The 18,499-nt window shown below is 40.3% G+C and overlaps 2 protein-coding genes and 1 non-coding gene across 3 annotated transcripts; 2 read left to right on the top strand and 1 right to left on the bottom strand.

Annotated features, from left to right (window-relative positions):
* Nucleotides 1-5,159: 5,159 nt before the first annotated feature.
* LOC130497815 (small nucleolar RNA R71) lies at nucleotides 5,160-5,267 on the top strand. Its single transcript, XR_008936835.1, has one exon. It is a non-coding gene; the product is annotated as a small nucleolar RNA R71 (small nucleolar RNA).
* Nucleotides 5,268-12,587: 7,320 nt separating this feature from the next.
* On the top strand, nucleotides 12,588-13,420 carry LOC108829267 (uncharacterized). The gene is made up of 2 exons (XM_018602933.1): nucleotides 12,588-13,263; nucleotides 13,407-13,420. Exons 1-2 carry the CDS (start codon nucleotides 12,588-12,590, stop codon nucleotides 13,418-13,420), a joined length of 690 nt encoding a protein of 229 aa, XP_018458435.1.
* A 351-nt stretch (nucleotides 13,421-13,771) lies between these two features.
* On the bottom strand, nucleotides 13,772-15,368 carry LOC108829274 (transcription factor MYB93). Its single transcript, XM_018602940.2, has 3 exons — nucleotides 15,235-15,368; nucleotides 14,994-15,123; nucleotides 13,772-14,829 (listed from the first exon to the last, which is right to left on the bottom strand). The coding sequence occupies exons 1-3, from the start codon at nucleotides 15,365-15,367 to the stop codon at nucleotides 14,004-14,006; spliced, it is 1,089 nt and encodes a 362-aa protein (XP_018458442.1). The 5' UTR covers nucleotide 15,368; the 3' UTR covers nucleotides 13,772-14,003.
* Between the last annotated feature and the right edge of the window lie 3,131 nt (nucleotides 15,369-18,499).

Genomic DNA, 18,499 nt, shown 5'->3' with positions numbered 1-18,499 from the left:
AAGAGGATTCCGATCCAGTGATATCCAAGCCCCAAGACAAGCAAATAAGTCAGTATTAGTGTTGGAGGTCAGCTTTGGTTCCTTCAAACAATCTTAGCTAGTGAATATAGATAGCAAGTTGATCCACTTTAGCATCTTTAGTACTATTTGCAATCAGTAATCTAGAATGGTGCTAAAGTGTGGTCAGACAATCAAATATAAATCCATATTAATGTTCCTATTTAATACTTATGCGAAAAATAATTTTGAAAAACAATTTAAATAAAAACCAAAATAAAAACACATATTAGTAAACTTCCCCCCCCCAGACTTAAATTACACTGTCCCAGTGTAACATCCGGTGGTGAGGTAAATAAAATAAAACATAATAAATGTAACAAGTTGGAATGAATAAACCTGATAGACAAGATTTCGATCGATTCGTAGTGGTATACGTCGATCGTTAGTAATGGTCGTGTGGTGTCGAGCGATATGAATGGTGAATGTCGGTCGATGTAATTATCATTCTACTTGGATCTAATAAAAACTGCAAAATAAAGTTGTAAAAATAAAAGCAAAAATGAAAAATAAAAATAAAATAAAGAAAAAGAAAACCTAATAGTGGGTTGCCTCCCACTCAGCGCTTGGTTATAGTCATTTAGCTTGACTGTGGTAGGTGAGTGACTCATGGGGTGCAGTGAGGGTTTTTGTTCGCTGGTGGGCAAACACTTCCCTCATCTTTGGACTCAGCAGCAGTGAAGCTTCTTGTGGCATCACCTGATCTTGTCCATCTAGGAGATATCTTTGCTAAATCGGCTTTGATGACTTGCAATCTTCTGACCAAATCTTCGGTGTCTAACTGATGCTGATAGAAGTTAAATCTAGAATGCTCAGGTAGATCTGCATGTTGGTCTTTGGCGTGCTGGTCCTGAATCTGTTGATCCTTATCTGCCAAAGCGGTGGTATCGATCGATGCTACAATAGGTATGTCGGTCGCTTCACTGGGATCACTATCGATCGACTCCGTGTCAGCTTTGTCGATCGATTCTGAACGTTGGCTTTGGTACTCAAGATTGCTCTGCATAGTGCGTATCTCATTCTTCAAGAGACCAGTAGCTCTGCAAAGGTTGGTCACTCTTTCATTGATAGTCTCCTCAATGTTATCACTTCTTTCTATGAGTCTTTCCTCCATAGAATTCATGGCTACGTACAACTTATGTTTGATCTCATCAACTTCTGCTGTGGTGCAAGTTCTCTTCGCTGGTGGTGGTTCGGTGTCGATCGATGTTGGTCGAGGCCTGTCGATCGATGCTTCATTGCTATCACGTAGATCGATATAAGCCTTAATGATGCTCATATCTCTTTCTAGCTTGTCCAGCTGTCGTGAAAGCGTATCCAGGTATCGCATGATAGGTGAACTTAAAAGATCATGCTTCTCTTCGTATGATGTCATCCTATCTTCCAATGCTGCGAACCTCGTGTCGATCGACGACGAACTATGTGTGTCGATCGATGGAAAAGTAGCATTCTGAGCTTGGTCATTCTGGCGAATTGTATCCAACTCTTTCTGTAGAAGATCGATCCTCTTGCTTAACCATTCGACATTGTTGTTGAGAGGGCTGTAGACGTCTCCAATCCGTGTATTGATGTAGACAACCTCCCATTCATCTTTCTTAGGTGATGAACGTTCTGGTCGGTCCATGGATGTAGTCTTGCCGATGTCGATCGATGGTACATGTACTCTGTCGGTCGATACTGGTGGCGTAGCCTCTTTCTCAAGCGTGGTCAATATGTTTCCAAGTCCACTCTTATCTCAGCCATATCATTCTGGAAGTCTTTGTAACTGACATCCAAAGGCTGGAAAGTGTCTTCCACCAATGTGCGCATGTTTGCCTCAAGGTGCGCCTGAGCTCTCCATACATCAGTCACCATATCATCCACCTCCTCTCTACTGTAGGGCATTGGTGGTGGTGTGTATGCAAGGTAAGGGCGTGTGTGTATTGGAAGTTGTAAGCAACCTTTGTGAAAAGGGATGCTCTATCCAAAAGTCTCTTTACTTGCTCCTTGGTAACATGGATGATCTCACCATCAACTCCTCTAGCATAGCCAAAATCGTCTCTGTAGACACCATATTCATCCTTAGCTTCCCACTTGAATCTCCTGGATCCATCAGTATTGAAGGCACGTCGTCCAAACTCCAATCGTCTGTCGGGCGATCGGACTCTTGGTCTGTCGATCGATCCTGGATATCCGCCGTCGATCGACGGTGTTGAAACGATGTCGATCGATTGTGAATGTCGAGGTTGACCGAAGTGTTGAGGAACTGGATCCTCCCTTGTGTTGGTGTTGTGGTTGTCCTGGACGTGATGTAGGATGTTTGGATGGCTACGTTGCTGTGTGAACAGGTTTTCTGGTCCATTGGCAACTTGGAGGATGTCGGCTATGTCCTCTCTGGATATGTGCAGAACTCTTCCATCCATAGCTCTTGCATAGCCATCTGTGTCCCTGAAAATTCCAAATTCATCAGGTGTTAGTGAAACGTTCCTGATATCATAAGGTTCATGAGATCTCGGTTGAGCTCTGTTGAAGGTGTCGATCGATGGGTGTGTGGTGGTGGCGGTCGATGGTGCACGTCTAGCTGCACGGTTGGATCGATTGATCATGTTGTTGCAATCTTCCATTGATGAATCTCTGAATGCTGGAAGCTGCTGGGTAGAAGGTGAAAAGTTTTGAATTTTCGTGGCTTGAGTTGTCAACCTTTTATACCCATGTGTTGCCCTAATCGGTGAAATTCCGATTTTGTCCTTTAAGTCGTCCGGGTTAATATCGATCGATATTATACTGGCAATGTCGATCGATGGACGATGTTGTTTTGCTGGATGAAGTAGATAATCGATCGATGGTGGGCGTTTGATGTCGATCGATTGTGGTGCAAATCTGTCATTCTCCAAGTAAATTTCCCAAGCTCTCTCTTCCCAATAGTCTTCATCATATTCTTCACTGTGGTCTCCACTGTGGGAAGAGGTGGCTATGTCTACTGCAAAACTCTCATGAAATCCGCTATCTGCCCAACTCCTTATTGAGTAATCATCTTCCTTTCGGTTGGGTGGGATGGCGAAATTCGGGTAGCAATGATCTGGTAAATCGAGTTCATCATCCGGTGGGTCTCTGTCGATCGATGATCCATTGTTGTTGTCGATCTCCTCTGACTTGAATTTGTCGATCGATGACGTCAAAGTACTGTCGATCGATCCCGAGTACTCTGTCTCGTACTAACTTCACAATGACAAACTGCAATGATACCAGTATCATCTTCCTTTACCACTAATTTGGCTGGTGGTTTGTCAAGCTTGACAGGGTCGTAGTGGATATCTGGATCTATCATAGTCAAGCACATCATGTTGGTCTTCATGTCACATATGGCTCCTACTGTAGCCATAAATGCTCTTCCAAGTAAGAGGGAAGAGTTCCAATTTAGCTTGATGTCTAGGACATGAAAATCCACAGGGACGATAGCATCACCAATGTGCACCTCTAGGTCTTTGATGAAGCCTCCAGAGTTTTTCTGAGAGTAATCCACGAAAGTAAAGATCTGTGGTAAAGGCTCTACTTGCAGGCCCAGATGGTCTGCCATGACCTTTGGTAAGATGCTGACTGATGAACCAGTGTCACATAGTGCATGAGGAAATTCAATACTTTGTACCACACAGGGTATTGCAAACTTCCCAGGATCACTCTTCTTTAGCAAAGTAATCCTTTTCCTCATCTCTTCTCTGACGTTGTCAAACCTTCTCCTAATGTCAGTTTCAGTCTCCCTTGTTTCTCTGAAGAACATCCACAATCTCTTTGTGAAATAAACCTCCTCAAAAGTTTTTCCGGTGGGATTCCGATAACTCTCTTAGTGAAACCATCAATCTCCTTTTCATTAGCTTCCCTCTTAAGGTTCTTAGGAATCTTCTCCTTCCGACTCCTTAACCTTCTTCCTTCAGTTCCCTCTGATGTAGGTGTAGTGTCTGAAGGGTTACCAGTGATCTCTGTAGGATTGGTTTGTGGTTTCGGTGTGGGTCTGAGTGCATTGATTCGGTTGCTGTCTATCGATGGTAGTTGCACTCAGTATATGAGAGGTGCGTGTCGATCGATAGGTGGAGAAATGGGTCGATCGATACGGTTCTCTTCATTGTGTCGATCGATGAGTGGCTCGTCTCGTCGGTCGATATCTTCGTAGGTGTGGGTGGGTGGGTATGGATGAGAAGCCGTGAATTCAGCATGTGTCAATATCCTAACCGCGTTGCAGTCTGCAAGCGTATCCGGAAATGACATCGTCGATGTCGATCGATGTGGACTAGTTGGTGTCGATCGACACCATTGCGATCCACCGAGACTTAGCGAACTTTCTACTGCAAAGTCTCCTTCTTGTAGCTTCTCCTGTTTCACCACTTGCCAGAAATCATCATCTATGATAGCATTAACGTGGTGTTTCCTATTTCCTTTCCCTACTTCCTTAGAAGTTCCAATCCTCCTGATAGAGTCTTCAGTCTGGACAATTTGTGTCTCAAGTTTCTTAACTTGAGTGCAGATGGTGTCTATCCTTGTGGTTAGATTGTTGAAGACAGAATCAATCTTCCCATTGAAGTCTACTGTAAGCTTCTGCTGACCTTCCAGAACTCTATCAATCATGGCATCAAACTTACTCTCCTGGGTGGGTGGCGGTGTGTTTTGGTAAGCTGAGTTGCCGTAGTTCCTTGTGTTGGTGAAGGGTCTTGATACTGTGAACTCTGGTTGTAGTTACTCTTCTGACCACTGCCAAAGAAGTTTCTGTTTCCACTCTGGTTTCCATATCTCTAAAATCCAGTACCTCCAATGTAGTTCACATCTTCCTCTGTATCATCCTCTCTAGCCTCTCCTTCTTCAGCTGAGCAGACTGGCTGCCCCAGAAATGCGTGTAAAGCATCTATCTTGGCTCTGACTTCATTCATCTGGTCTTCACCGATGGCTGCAACCGATTTCTTCTTGTCAGAGTCAGTGTTCTTGGTGCTGCTGCTGTTGGCTAGGTTCTCAATAAGTCTCACAGCCTCTATTGGATTCCTAGTGTTGAAGTTTCCCTACTAGCAGTATCAAGAGCCATCTGATACCTTAAGGCGATACCTCTGTAGAAAGTGCTTAACAGCTGCACTTCATTGAATCCATGGTGTGGACAGTCTCGCTGGAAGAACTTGAATCTGATCCACGCGTCTTTAAAAGTCTCACTAGGCTTTTGCGCGAAAGTGGAGATTTTGCTCCTTAAGTCTTCAGCGCGTGCCTCATCAAAGAAATTACGCAGGAAGGCGTTCTTGATGTCGGCCCAGGATGTCAGTGATCCTGTAGGTAGCTTCTTGAGCCAGTGCGAAGCTTCTCCAATAAGTGAGTATTTGAAGAGCTTGCAGAGTAGGTAGTCCTCGGGGACTCCATCCATACGAATAGCAGCGATAAGATCCTCGAACCTCTTCAGATGGTCCATAGGATGCTCGTGTGATTGCCAGAATAAGGTATCTGAGACACGAGAGAGTAGTACTGAGGCTTGAGCTCGAAGTTTGGCTTCTGAATCTCTGGAAGTCGAATAGCTGATCTGTTGGTGTAGTACTCGTCTGGACGGTTATAGTCTGCCAACGATCGTGTTTGAGCTTCTCCTGTAGCCTCAGCTTCAGTTTCAGGGATTATGTTTCCCTGTGCATCTAGCTTCTGACATGTTGCATTACGCAGATGACCATCTTGGTCATACAGGTTTCCATTCTCGCCCTGCGTGAGAATGACAATCGCGACCATGCTTCGCGGAGTAGTGTCGATCGAGATACGGTTAGAAGTATCGATCGATGTTGATCGGTGAACGGTATCGGTCGACGGTGCTGTCTGAGTGTCGGTCGACTGTTGAACGTGAGTATCAGTCGACGGTAGTGCGGTTCTGTCGATCGATGCGGAGCGTAGGTCTTTGCGGATTGAGCGTTCCAAGTGTGCAGGATCCTCTGAGAATAATAGTTGATTTCCCTTGTTGCTTCTGGTACTGCTGGGCATGTACCTGAAAAGACAAGAAAAAAATTAAATAAGAAAGGGGGTAAAAGAAAAACCTAAAATTAATAAGATTAAATCTAATGGCGATCAAAGCTCCCCGGCAACGGCGCCAAATTTGATAGTGCTCAAATTACCCAGTAGAGCTTACTCTCTCAAATAAGAGGTACAGCTGTAGTACTTAGGGATCAAATCACGAGGAGCTAGGGAACCAATTAAATAAAACCTACTAATCAATCCTAGGCAAGGTTGGTTTATATGATAGAAATGAAAATAACAATTCCTAAAGTGAGCAAGGCAGTTGCTCTAACTAACAATATGAAGGGTTGTTTAAATGGGATAAAGAGTGCTAGACATAGGGTTTCTATTCAGGAATGGAGATTATAATCTCTATAAATGCTTTAATAAGTTGCTTGCATGATACTATAGATCTCAGCCGCTTAACATATGTGAATGAATCACTGGTTAAAATATCTAGATCTCTGGCCACACCTTTCGCATGATGACACAGAAAAAGAGTCGGTCGATATCCTTTTGAGATATCGAGCGATACACCTTTCGCGTGGCCGATCGATTTACCAGTAAGGTATCGATCGACGGCTTCTAGATCTGCCTAGGCGCGAACTGAATATGACCGCGAGGTCTCAAGGAGGAACTGTCGTTCTTCTCAACGGGAAACAGGCATCGCTCAAATGGATAATTCAAGATAATCTAAGATCCTAGTGATCTATGTTCTAGTTAGCTACTCTAAAACAAGCATAGGGTACAATCCATTTGATGAGTATCACAACTTAGCAATTATAGCTTGGGGCTAATCCCACAAACCTATTTAAACCCTAGATCTAACAAGTAGACTACTCAGACATAGCTAAGGAATTCATAACAATAGATAGATGAAAGAATTGCATAGATAGAATAAAGTAGAAATACAAAAGGAGATGAGAAATCTCTCCAATCTCTCTCAAACAAATAAAACTCTAGTCTCTCTCTCACACTCTCTGCTTTGGTTGTAAAAAGCTTCAAGCTTCAAAGGGTTTCAAAACTTGCCGTCAAAAGCACTTAGCAGGAGTATTTAAGCATTTCCATTAGGTTAAAAACTCGTCAGAGGCAATCTCGTAATTTGGTGAAGTCTTGGTGAAGTAGTCGGCTAAACCATTTCGTCCTCGATATCGATCGACAACACTAAATGTGTATCGATCGATTATAATCTTCTAGTACTCGGATCTTCTCAGCTACATCGATCGACAACTCAGGATGAGTATCGATCGATTGTAATCGCAATGTTGACTTCCGACTTAGTCTTGAATGGTCAACTCGGGTGTATCATCTCTTGTACTGCAAAATGCTCCAAAAACATCACTTTCTCACAAAATGCTCCTGAACCTGAAAACATACCTAACAGGCTAGAAAAGATTAAATATATAATAAAATACTAGTATACCATGGTTAAAAATGGGTAAAATCCATGGTATATCAGCTTCCTTCTCCTACTTCTTTTAAAGTTCCAATTCTCCTGATAGAGTCTTCAGTTTGGACTATTTGTGTCTTAAGCTTCCTAACTTGAGTACAAATAGTGTATATCCTTGTGTTCAGATTGTTGAAGACAGAGTCAATCTTTCCATTAAAATCCACTGTAAGTTTCTGCTATCCTTCAAGAACTCTATCAATCATGGCATCAAACTTACTCTCATGGGTGGGTGGTGGTGGGTTTTGGTAAGCTGAGTTGCCGTAGTTCCTGGTGTTGGTGAAGGGTTTCTGATACTGTGAACTCTGGTTGTAGTTACTTTTCTGACGACTGCCAAAAAAAAATCTGTTTCCACTCTGGTTTCCATATTTTTGAAATCCAGTACCTCCAATGTAGTTCACATCTTCCTCTGTATCATCTTCTCTAGCCTCTCCTTCTTCAGCTGAGCAGACTGGCTGCCCCAAAAATGCATGTAAGGCATCTATCTTAGCTCTGACTTCATTCATCTGGTCTTTCCCGATGGCTGCAACATATTTCTTTTTGTCAGAGTCAGTGTTCTTGGTGCTGCTACTGTTGGCTAGGTTCTCAATAAGTCTCACAGCCTCTATTGGATTCCTGGTGTTGAAGTTTTCCTCGCTAGCAGTATCAAGAGGCATCTGATATCTCAAGGCGATACCTCTGTAGAAAGTGCTTAGCACCTGCACTTCATTGAATCCTTGGTGTGGACAGTCTTGCTGGAAGAACTTAAACCCTAGATCTAACAAGTAGACTACTCAGACATAGCTAAGCAATTCATAATATAAGATAGATAAAAGAATTGCATAGATAGGGAATAGAAAAAAAAATGGAGTTCAATCACAAATCTCTCAATGATCTCTCCAATCTCTCAAAACATATAAAACTCTAGTCTTTCTCTCACACTCTCTGCTTTGCCTCTCAAGACTTGCTTTTCTTAGACTTTTTCAAAGCTTGCCGTCAAAAACACTTAACAGGAATATTTAAGCATTTTCATTAGGTTAAAAACTCGTCAGGGGCAATCTTGAATTTGGTGAAGTCTTGGTGAAGTAGTCGGCTAAACCATTTCGTCTTCGATATCGATCGATAACACTAGATGTGTATCGATCGATTATAATCTTCTAGTACGCGGATCTTCTCAGCTACATCGATCGACAACTCTGGATGAGTATCGATCGATTCTTATCATAATGTTGACTTCCGACTTGGTCTTGAATGGTCAACTCGGGTGTATTATCTCTTGTACTCCAAAATGCCCCAAAAACATCACTTTATCACGAAACGCTCCTAAACCTGAAAACATACCTAACAGGCTAGAAACACACATTAGTTATATAATAAAATACTACTATACCATGGTAGAAAATGGGTGAAATCCATGGTATATCAATTCTCCCCTGATACCGTATAGATCAAGCAATGTCACTGCCATGGCTTGACGTGTAGAAGATTATCAGAATCTATCAATACCTATTTCTGTCCACACAGCCTCGCTTGATCCTTCTGATCAAGTCACCGCTTAGCGAACGCGAGCTGTACTATCTTCTGAGTGGATAATATACACATAGGTGTTCTATACAATCGATCTTCCGGCTCTCTCATTAATCATATTTCCATATACTCTTTGGTATATTGGCTTCTCCATTTTCGCTGCTTTCTCCATTGGCGTTTTTTTTTGGTTTCTTAATCTTTGTTAAGAACCACTACTGATAGTATGGGATCATCTTCTCGCACTAAGTCTGCTCATTATGCGTACGTCAAAGGAAAGGGGATTTGCTAAGATGATAATCATCCATGAGGACACTCAGTTGGAACTGTCGAGGGATAGGGACTGACCTCACAGTTCAACGCCTTACGGAGATGTGTCAGAAGCATCGCCCAGGACTAGTGTTCCTTTCTGAAACGAAGAACAAGAAGCTATGATTGCAGAATATTCAGGCCGACTTAGGATTTGATCGCTTGTTTACTGTTGAGCCACTTGGTCTCAGCGGAGGTTTAGCTCTTTTATTTATGGATGATTTTCAAGTTAATGTTCTATTTTCAAATAACAAAATGATTGACATTGAGGAAGTCATTGATGGAATAAAAGTCTACATGACATTTGTTTATGGAGACCCTGTTTTAGAACGTAGAGATCATGTTTGGGAGCGTCTTACACGCTTTGCCACAACCAGAAATGGACCTTGGTTCATGATTGGAGATTTTAACGAAATAGTTGATCACAGTGAGAAGGAAGGAGGCAGACGACGCTCTGATAGCTCCTTCTTACCATTCAAACAAATGTTAAGCAATTGTGGAATGCTGGAGTTCCCATTCACGGGAAACAAGCTCTCATGGGTAGGGAAAAGATCGAGAGGAGCAACAGTGAGATGCCGGCTAGATAGAGCAGTGGGCAATGAGGATTGGCATGAGCAATTCCCACATACATCATCGAGATATCTCAGGCTTTGGGGATCGGATCATCGTCCAGTTCTAGCAGAGATTCTCAAAAGGCCAAAGAGAAGGAAAAAGAAATTTAAATTTGATAAAAGATGGTTAGATGATGAGGAGTTGAGGCAAGTCATTCTTGAAGGATGGATGTCGGATGATCTGCCACCTGATGCAAGAATCATGGATTATATTGCTAGCTGTCGGAGAGCTCCGAGTCAATGGAGGAGAGAAAATAATGTGAACTCAGAAAAGCTGGTGGAAGAACTTAAAGAGAAGGTAGAAGACTTGTACTCTGATGATAATGCTACATCTGAACAGATAGCTGCTGCACTAAAGGAACTTTCAAACGCTCTTAAGGCGGAAGAAATGTTTTGGAAACAAAAGAGCAGAGTACTATGGCTAAGGGAGGGAGACCGAAACACAAAAATTTTCCATGCATTAGTAAAATAGAGGAGAGCAAAGAATAGGATAACAGAACTCTTAGATGCAAATTGGAACATGGTGGAAGATGAAGAGGGATTAGTAGCCATTGCTACTAGTTATTTCAGGCAAATATTTGAATCATCTAACCCAGAAGATATAGCAGAAGCACTTACGAAGGTAAAGACGACCATTACTGCACAAACAAATGAAGATCTCACAGCGCCAGTAACAGAATGTGAGGTTAAGTTAGCACTTTTTGCTATGCATCCAGAGAAGGTTCCTGGGCCAGATGGTATGACAGCTCTTTTCTACAAAAGTTTTGGGACATTGTCAAAGAAGATTTAACTCTTATGGTTAATCTATTTCTTTTCTAAGGTACAATGCCACAAGGATTGAACGACACAAATATATGTCTCATACCTAAGACCACAAAGCCGAACGAGATGACACAGTTTAGACCTATCAGTCTATGCAATGTCAGCTACAAAATTATATCTAAGGTCTTATGCCAAAGATTAAAAAAGGTTCTTCAACACTTGATATCTAAAACTCAGTCGGCGTTTGTTGCAGGAAGACAAATAACAGATAGTGTGATGATAGCACATGAGATGTTCCACACTTTGAGAACAAAACCAGGAGGACAGGTTAAGAGAATGGCTATTAAGACAGACATGAGCAAGGCTTATGATAGGATGGAATGGTCTTTTATAGAGGCAGTCATGAAGAAGATGGGCTTCTCTGAGGTATGGATTGAATGGATTATGAGATGTGTAACCTCGGTTAAGTACCAAGTTTTGATGAACGGAGAGCCTAGGGGACACATAGTTCCAGAGAGAGGTCTACGTCAAGGAGATCCTTTGTCTCCTTTCATATTTATTATATGCACGGAAGCGCTCGTTAGCCTTCTTAGTCAAGCAGAGAATCAAGAGAATATAACGGGGATGCGAGCCTCTCGTGTTATCCCCCCGATATCTCACCTTCTTTTTGCTGACGATAGCCTTTTCTTCTGTAAGGCGAAGCCCCGTGAATATGAAGAAGTTATGAAAGTAGTCAGGAAATATGGGCAGGCATCTGGACAATGCATAAATTTTGACAAGTCTTCTTTGCTCTTTGGCAAGAGGATACCAGCAAGTGACCGTCAACAAATTAAAGATATACTGGGAATAAAAAATGAAGGAGGTATGGGGACCTACTTAGAAATACCAGAAGATATCAGCGGGTCTAAATGCAATTTATTTGCATTCCTAAAGAGGAAGCTGTTACACAGAGTGATGGGTGGACTGGCAGATGGTTATCGAAGGGAGGAAAGGAAGTGTTAATCAAGTCTATCTTACTAGCCCTCCTGACGTATGTGATGTCTAGCTTCTTACTCCCTATAGAAATATGTGAGAACCTCGCTAGTACCATTGCACAGTTTTGGTGGAGTTCGAATCCGCCAAAAAGAGGGATATATTGGGCTACATGGGATAAAATGTGTAAACCTAGAGAGGAAGGTGGCATTGGATTTTGCATGATCCACGAATTTAATCTAGCTCTTTTAGCTAAACAGATATGGCGTCTTGTTCAGTTTCCAGATTCATTAGTGGCAATGGTACTGAGAGGCAGATATTATCGACTGAGTTCGCCTTTGCGAATTTGCTCAGTAGATTCCCCATCTTATGTGTGGACAAATATTATTGCAGCAAGGAAACTACTGTTGTTGGGAATCAGGAACAAAGTACATTCAGGGTATGAGATTAAAGTATGGCAGGATCCATGGATTCCATCAGTGCTAGCGAGACTGGCTCGAGCTAATGCTCCGGTGGTACACCCGGGGATGACAGTCATCAGCCTTATCGATTTTCAGACCAAAGAGTGGGAACTACGTATGCTTGAACAATATGTTCATCATGAGGACATACCAAGTATATAGATTATGGCCATAAGCCCAACTCATCCACCACATACGTTTTGCTGGAACTACACCAAAAAATGGACAATACACAGTAAAATCTGAATACTGGGTAGCAACAAAATTCTGAAGGACGGCGAGGAAAGACAAGTTCTGGAACTCAGCATCACTAAACTCCAAGCCTTTGCTTGGAAGGTGAGTGCTCCACAAAAGATTCGCCATCTTTTATGGCAACTAATCACAGGCAAGAAACATGAGATGTGATAACTACTGTCCAAGATGTGGAGAGCCAGAAGAGACTGTGACTCATGCAATATTTGAATGCCCACCAGCTCTTTAAACATGGGCATTATCATCAACTCCATCCAGCCTCAAATTTTTCCTTCTCCGAGCATGTACAACAATATCGATTATTTGTTTTGGAGGAAAAATAGCATAGTGGAACCAGAGAATGATATAGACCCATATCCTTGGATCATCTGGTACATATGGAAAGCCCGTAATGATAAGTTATTCAGGGGAATAGACAGGGATCCAGGTGAGCTAGTTAGGCATGCAGAAAGTGAATGCCAAGCTTGGCATATTGTTAGAGAGAATATGACTACGCTTCAAGTTATTCAAGAGCCTCAAGTCCTAAGCTTGGGTGATATATGCATGATAGATGGTTCATGGACCTCTACTGATCCGTTTAGTGGACTTGGATGGGTATGGAAAGATAGCAGGGGGATGATACAGCTAATGGGGATGAGGAACCTGAGGAGGAGGGAGTCAGCTCTACACTCGGAATTGGAAGCTTTGAGATGGGCAATGAAAACAATATTGCAACATTCGAATTGTCAGAGATTTGGAACAGACTGCAAAGACCTGATAGCAATGTTGACGGAACCGAAAGTATGGCCAAGCTTTTCAACTGAATTGGAGATGATTCATACGATCAAGTTGTGCTACTCGGACTTCAAGATCTGCTACGTACCAAAAACTGAAAATGTGATAGCTGATTCTTTAGCTAGGAATGCTCGTACCTTTCATAGATCATTATGCTACTTTGGTTGTTCTATTCCGGTATGGTTACCCAGACCACCTCAAGCTTGAGTAATATAATAGCTTTTTGATGCCAAAAAAAAATAAGAGTTGATTTGCTGATTCTCTATTGTGTTTCAGCTTCTCAATTCTGATTCATTATATCAGATAGCAAAAACATTTTGTAGAGATTTGTACTATATCGATTGTTCTCTTTCAGTTTGGTTCCCAAAACCATTCCAAAATTGATTTAAAAAATACCCCCTTGATGAGAAAAAAAATAAGCTCGATACATTGACAATAGTTGTACATTTATACTAATGCCATCTAGAGTTCCATCTCTCTCTCTCTCCCTCTATATAAGTAATATTGATTTGACCAGTAATAGATAAGATAGTAAAGTGTTTCATTCGCATGATGTATATATGACGAATCGGTTATAACATCAAATAATTTATATGCAGAAAAACTATACCACATTGAAAACTATGTACAAACATTCGATCTAACATATATTTCATGTCGTGTATAAACAAAATAAAAACATATGTCGCGTCTAATTACATAAAAACTAAAAAGGAGAGGAATGTATAATCGGACGACACCTTACAAGACTAAAACGACGAACACAACAAATGAAATATCTTTTTATAAAATAAACTCAGCTTGATCAAACGTAATTCAACTAGACATGCGTATATAATAACAGAATTTACAAGAACAATATGCCAAAACTAATTAAGAAATATCGTTGATAAGGCTTTCGTCGAAGCAAAAGTCAGGCCAATAAAGAGACGCACCGTCCCCACCACCATAGCTTGAGCTGCTGCTCGCATCCGCATCCGCTAGCTTGTTGTAAGGAAGAGAAGACATGGCATTTTTGGGGCTATTGTCTATAAGAGATGGCAGAATCCATGAAGATGGATCATCGTGATCTTGATCTATTGGATGTTTGACTAAATTTTCTATAAAGTGATCTTCACTATTCAAAGGTGTTTGTAGATTGAAAGGGACATGATCAAGAAGTGGGTCACCTTGGGATGGTTTCTCACTAGGACTATTGTTTAAATGATATTGTTGTTGTTGGAGTGGTTGGGTGGTTGAATCAATGAAGAACCCGAGTGGAAATAAACCTTGATTTTGATGGTCAGCCTCGTGTTCAAGAGCGGGATTGAAATTCGAGTTGTTTTCTTTATTCCATGAGACCATGGAGTTTAAGAGATTCATCGCATGGTTATGGTCGATATCGAGAATACTACTGGGGTTATTGTTGTTGTTGTTGGATAATGAAGCCGAAGAATTAAGCATACCATTGAGATATTGTAGCTTGGCTAGTTGAGCTGCCTCAGCTTGAATGGATGAGAACTGTGATGTTTGTTCAATGAGGTCTTTTAAGTTTGCTAAGGCTATGAGCTGAGGTAAGCTTGCGAAGAGGTCGGTTCTTGGCTGATGAGTCACAGGATCGATGCCCATTTGGATCAGTTTCTTCTTTAGATGCGTGTTCCAAAAGTTCTTGATCTCATTATCAGTACGTCCTTTCAAATGTGTCGCAATAGCAGACCATCTATATATACATGAAAACTAATTAAGTATGTACACATGTAGTATAATAGTTTATTTTAATGATATATTTGTGTTTCCATCGATGTCACATACATATCGTAGATAAAAAATTCCTTTGAAGTTTTATAACGAAAAACTAATAAATATGTTAAAAATACTACTTACTTATTCCCAAGAATAGAATGGAGATGGAGGATTGTTTTCTCTTCTTCTGCGGAAAACTTTCCTCTTTTGATATCAGGTCTCAAGTAATTTGTCCACCTTAGTCTACAACTCTTTCCACATCGGTTTAAATCTGAAAATAAAAAGACAAGGGTTTCAAAACCATCGAAATATTCATACATACAAAACTAAACAAACGAGCTTTTATAGACCGATGAGTTGAGTTAATAGAATAGAAAGAAACCTGCGAGCTTTGGAAGGGCTCTCCAGCTTCCATGGCCATGTTTATGAATGTAATCAATAAGCTTTTGATCTTCTTCATGAGTCCATGGCCCTTTCTTTAGACCATTCTCATCGCAGCAAGGCGACCTCCCCATCTTCTCTCTTCCAAACTACCAAGCTTGAGGTTAGGACTTGGTATATATATACAGTTTCGTGGAAGATTGATGATATATTTAAATATATTATTTGATAAATCTTCGGCCATAAAACACTTGGCTTTCTTTAATGTATTTTGCTTGACAAATGTCTTTTTTTTGGTCTTTTTATTAAACATTTTCTGAGACAAAATCTAAGTCGCCGTTTTTTTTAATACGGAAAATTATACTCACAGTAGAGACGAAGTCAATACGTACTATGAACTGATGTATTTTTCATGCATTTCTGAAGAAAAGACAAATGTTATGGATTATATCTATAGGAAATTTGTTGATAACAAGCATATAATCAAATCATTACTAATCACTTAATCCGAATAGTAGAAGAATGAAATAGCTTCAATAGTTTTTCAGAAGAAATGTATTATATAAACATTCCAAATCTCTCATTCCAAAAGAGACATTCCAAAATCTTACCGAGATTTATGTGTGGTGATATGGGGCAGAATATCCGTGAAGTGTCTCCCTTGTGGTAATGCATTGTCGTCTCTGGGGGTTTGGTAAAAATCATATCTTGTATAAAATAATCTTCTTCTTAGATGAATTAGATAAGCTACATATATTTCGTGTAGGAAGGTCAATCAAATACATATTGAGTCAGCTCTCATATGTGAATTAATTTCAATATGTATCTTGTACAAATATGATTTAACTAGTATGTATATAGTTTATAGTTGTTCACTATATAAAACATAGATGTATTTGCAGCGTATATGGGGACGAAGATGTTGCGGGAGAATTTAGGTACTCTCTTTACTATCTTTTCATTCGACCAACAACACATGACATAACCATGCGGGTGTGGTCAGATGGCGAAGGCTGCTCGAAAAGCTACGAATGGACTTGGGTTAAAAACTTCACGCTACCAAATTCCTATGTCCAGAAGGATATTTAACTCTTCTTATGAACAACCATATTTATCTAATGCCAGTGAACATGTTATCAGTCGACTGGATTTCGGCCTACCTGATATTGTATATCCCGGATCAACAAAAAGAAACAACACATGGCAGTATATTGTGTGTTCTAGACTGTCTTGTGGGTAAATAAGTCCGTTTTATTATTTACAATTTGAATATTAGAGATCGATTTTCATCATTTACAAAAACTTTAGTGGGTTTTTTCTTTTTTGCTTTCGTAGACGATTTAAATTGTAAGATGCACCGATTTTTTTATACAAAAAGATAGACTAGATTTGTTCCTCTTTTGTATAATAATGTACAAATCATTAATTCATTTTACTTACCGAGTCCAAAAGCATTGATAAAAAAAAAAGAGTTATAGTTAGGTTCATCCCTGAGGTGAACTTATGAATTCACCTCTTTTCTTATTTCAATCATATTGCCATAAATATTAATGTCACATAAATAAATAAATTATAAATTACAAGAGAATAAACTTTAAATCATAAATTCTAAATTCGAACCCTAAACCCAAATCTTAGATCTTAAATTTTAAACCAAACTCTAAACCTTAAACCAAACCTATATCCTAAACCCAAACTATATACCATAAATCTTAATCTAAATTTAAATTCTAGATCCTAAACTCAAACCATAAACCCTAAATCCAAACTCTAAACCCTAAACCCAAACCCTAAACCCAAACTCTAAACCCTAAATCCTAAACCTTAAACCCAAACTGTAAACTATAAACCCAAAATTTTCAAATACCTTTGGATTAATGATCATCAAATGTATTTTCAAATACATTTTAGGGTATAGAGTTCGGGTTTATGGTTTACAGTTTGGGTTGAAGGTTTAGGATTTAGGGTTTAGAGTTTGGGTTTAGGGTTTAAAGTTTGGAGTTTGGGTTTAGAGTTTATGGTTTGAGTTTAAGGTCTAGGATTTAAATTTAGATTTAGGATTTAGGGTATATAATTTGGGTTTAGGGTATAGGTTTGGGTTTAGGGTTTAGGGTTTAAAATTTAAGATCTAAGCTTTGGTTTTAGGGTTCGAATTTAGAGTTTATGATTTAAAGTTTATTTTATTTGTAATTTATAATTTATTTATTTATGTGACATTAATATTTATGGTAATATGATTGAAATAAGGAAAGAGGTGAATTCATAAGTTCACCTCAGGGGTGAACCTAAGTATTGTTAAAAAAAAACAAGGAGAGCGTGGAAAGAACGGTGGTGCAAACAAGGTCCATTATGCTTTTGCTTCCTGAATATACTCACTCTGAGCAGAATTAGGAAAAGTAATCAACTCCTTGCTGAAGTAATTTAGCATAAAGAGACGAAAAGATAAAAACGTTGCACTGTGGAATGGTGGATTTCCCTTATAAAGGTAACCCAATGTCTTGGGTAGGCTATCGAAAATCAGGAAAAGTTCAATGCAGGCTGGATCGTGCCGTCGGGAATGAAGAGTGGCACCATTGTTTTTCCCACACAAATGTGGAGTATTTAAAGCTTTGGGGTTCGGATCACAGGCCGGTACTGACCCGTATTCAATCTCGTGAGATCAGACTATGCCGGAGTTTTAAATTTGATCGCCGATGGCTTCTAAAGGATGGTTTGCGAGAAGCCATAGAGTCAGGATGGGGTCCTATGGAGATAGAGGATAGTCGGCCTCTACACATCAAACTAAGTGATGTTAGGAAGGCAATCTCACGCTGGAAGAGATCTAACCCGACAAATACGGAGAAAAAGATTGCATCTGTAAAGGAACAACTAGAGAGAGCACAATCTGATGACGATGTGACGAGTGAAGAGATCCTGAACCTAAAATGGAACCTATGTACGGCATTTCGTGAGGAAGAACTATACTGGAGACAAAAGAGTAGAGCTCTATGGCTTAAGGATGGAGATAAGAACACTAAGTTTTTCCATGCCATAACCAAGCAGAGACGAGCGCGAAACCGTATTACTAAACTCAAAATCCCGAATGGAGGATGGGCAGAAAGTGACAAAGGGATAGAAAAAGTCGCATCGGAGTACTTCCAGAACCTGTTCACGTCTTCGTTACCAGGAGATTTCGAGGAAGCCCTCAGGTATATCACGGCAAAAGTGACACCGGCCATGAATGCAACATTGACAAGAAGCCCATCCGGTAAGGAAATAAAAAAAGG

This window comes from Raphanus sativus, chromosome 1 (genome assembly GCF_000801105.2).
Source record: "Raphanus sativus cultivar WK10039 chromosome 1, ASM80110v3, whole genome shotgun sequence".
In the NCBI taxonomy this organism is placed as follows: Eukaryota; Viridiplantae; Streptophyta; class Magnoliopsida; order Brassicales; family Brassicaceae; genus Raphanus; species Raphanus sativus.
Note: the sequence above shows the minus strand (reverse complement) of the source record. Positions and strands in the feature narration are given on the sequence as shown.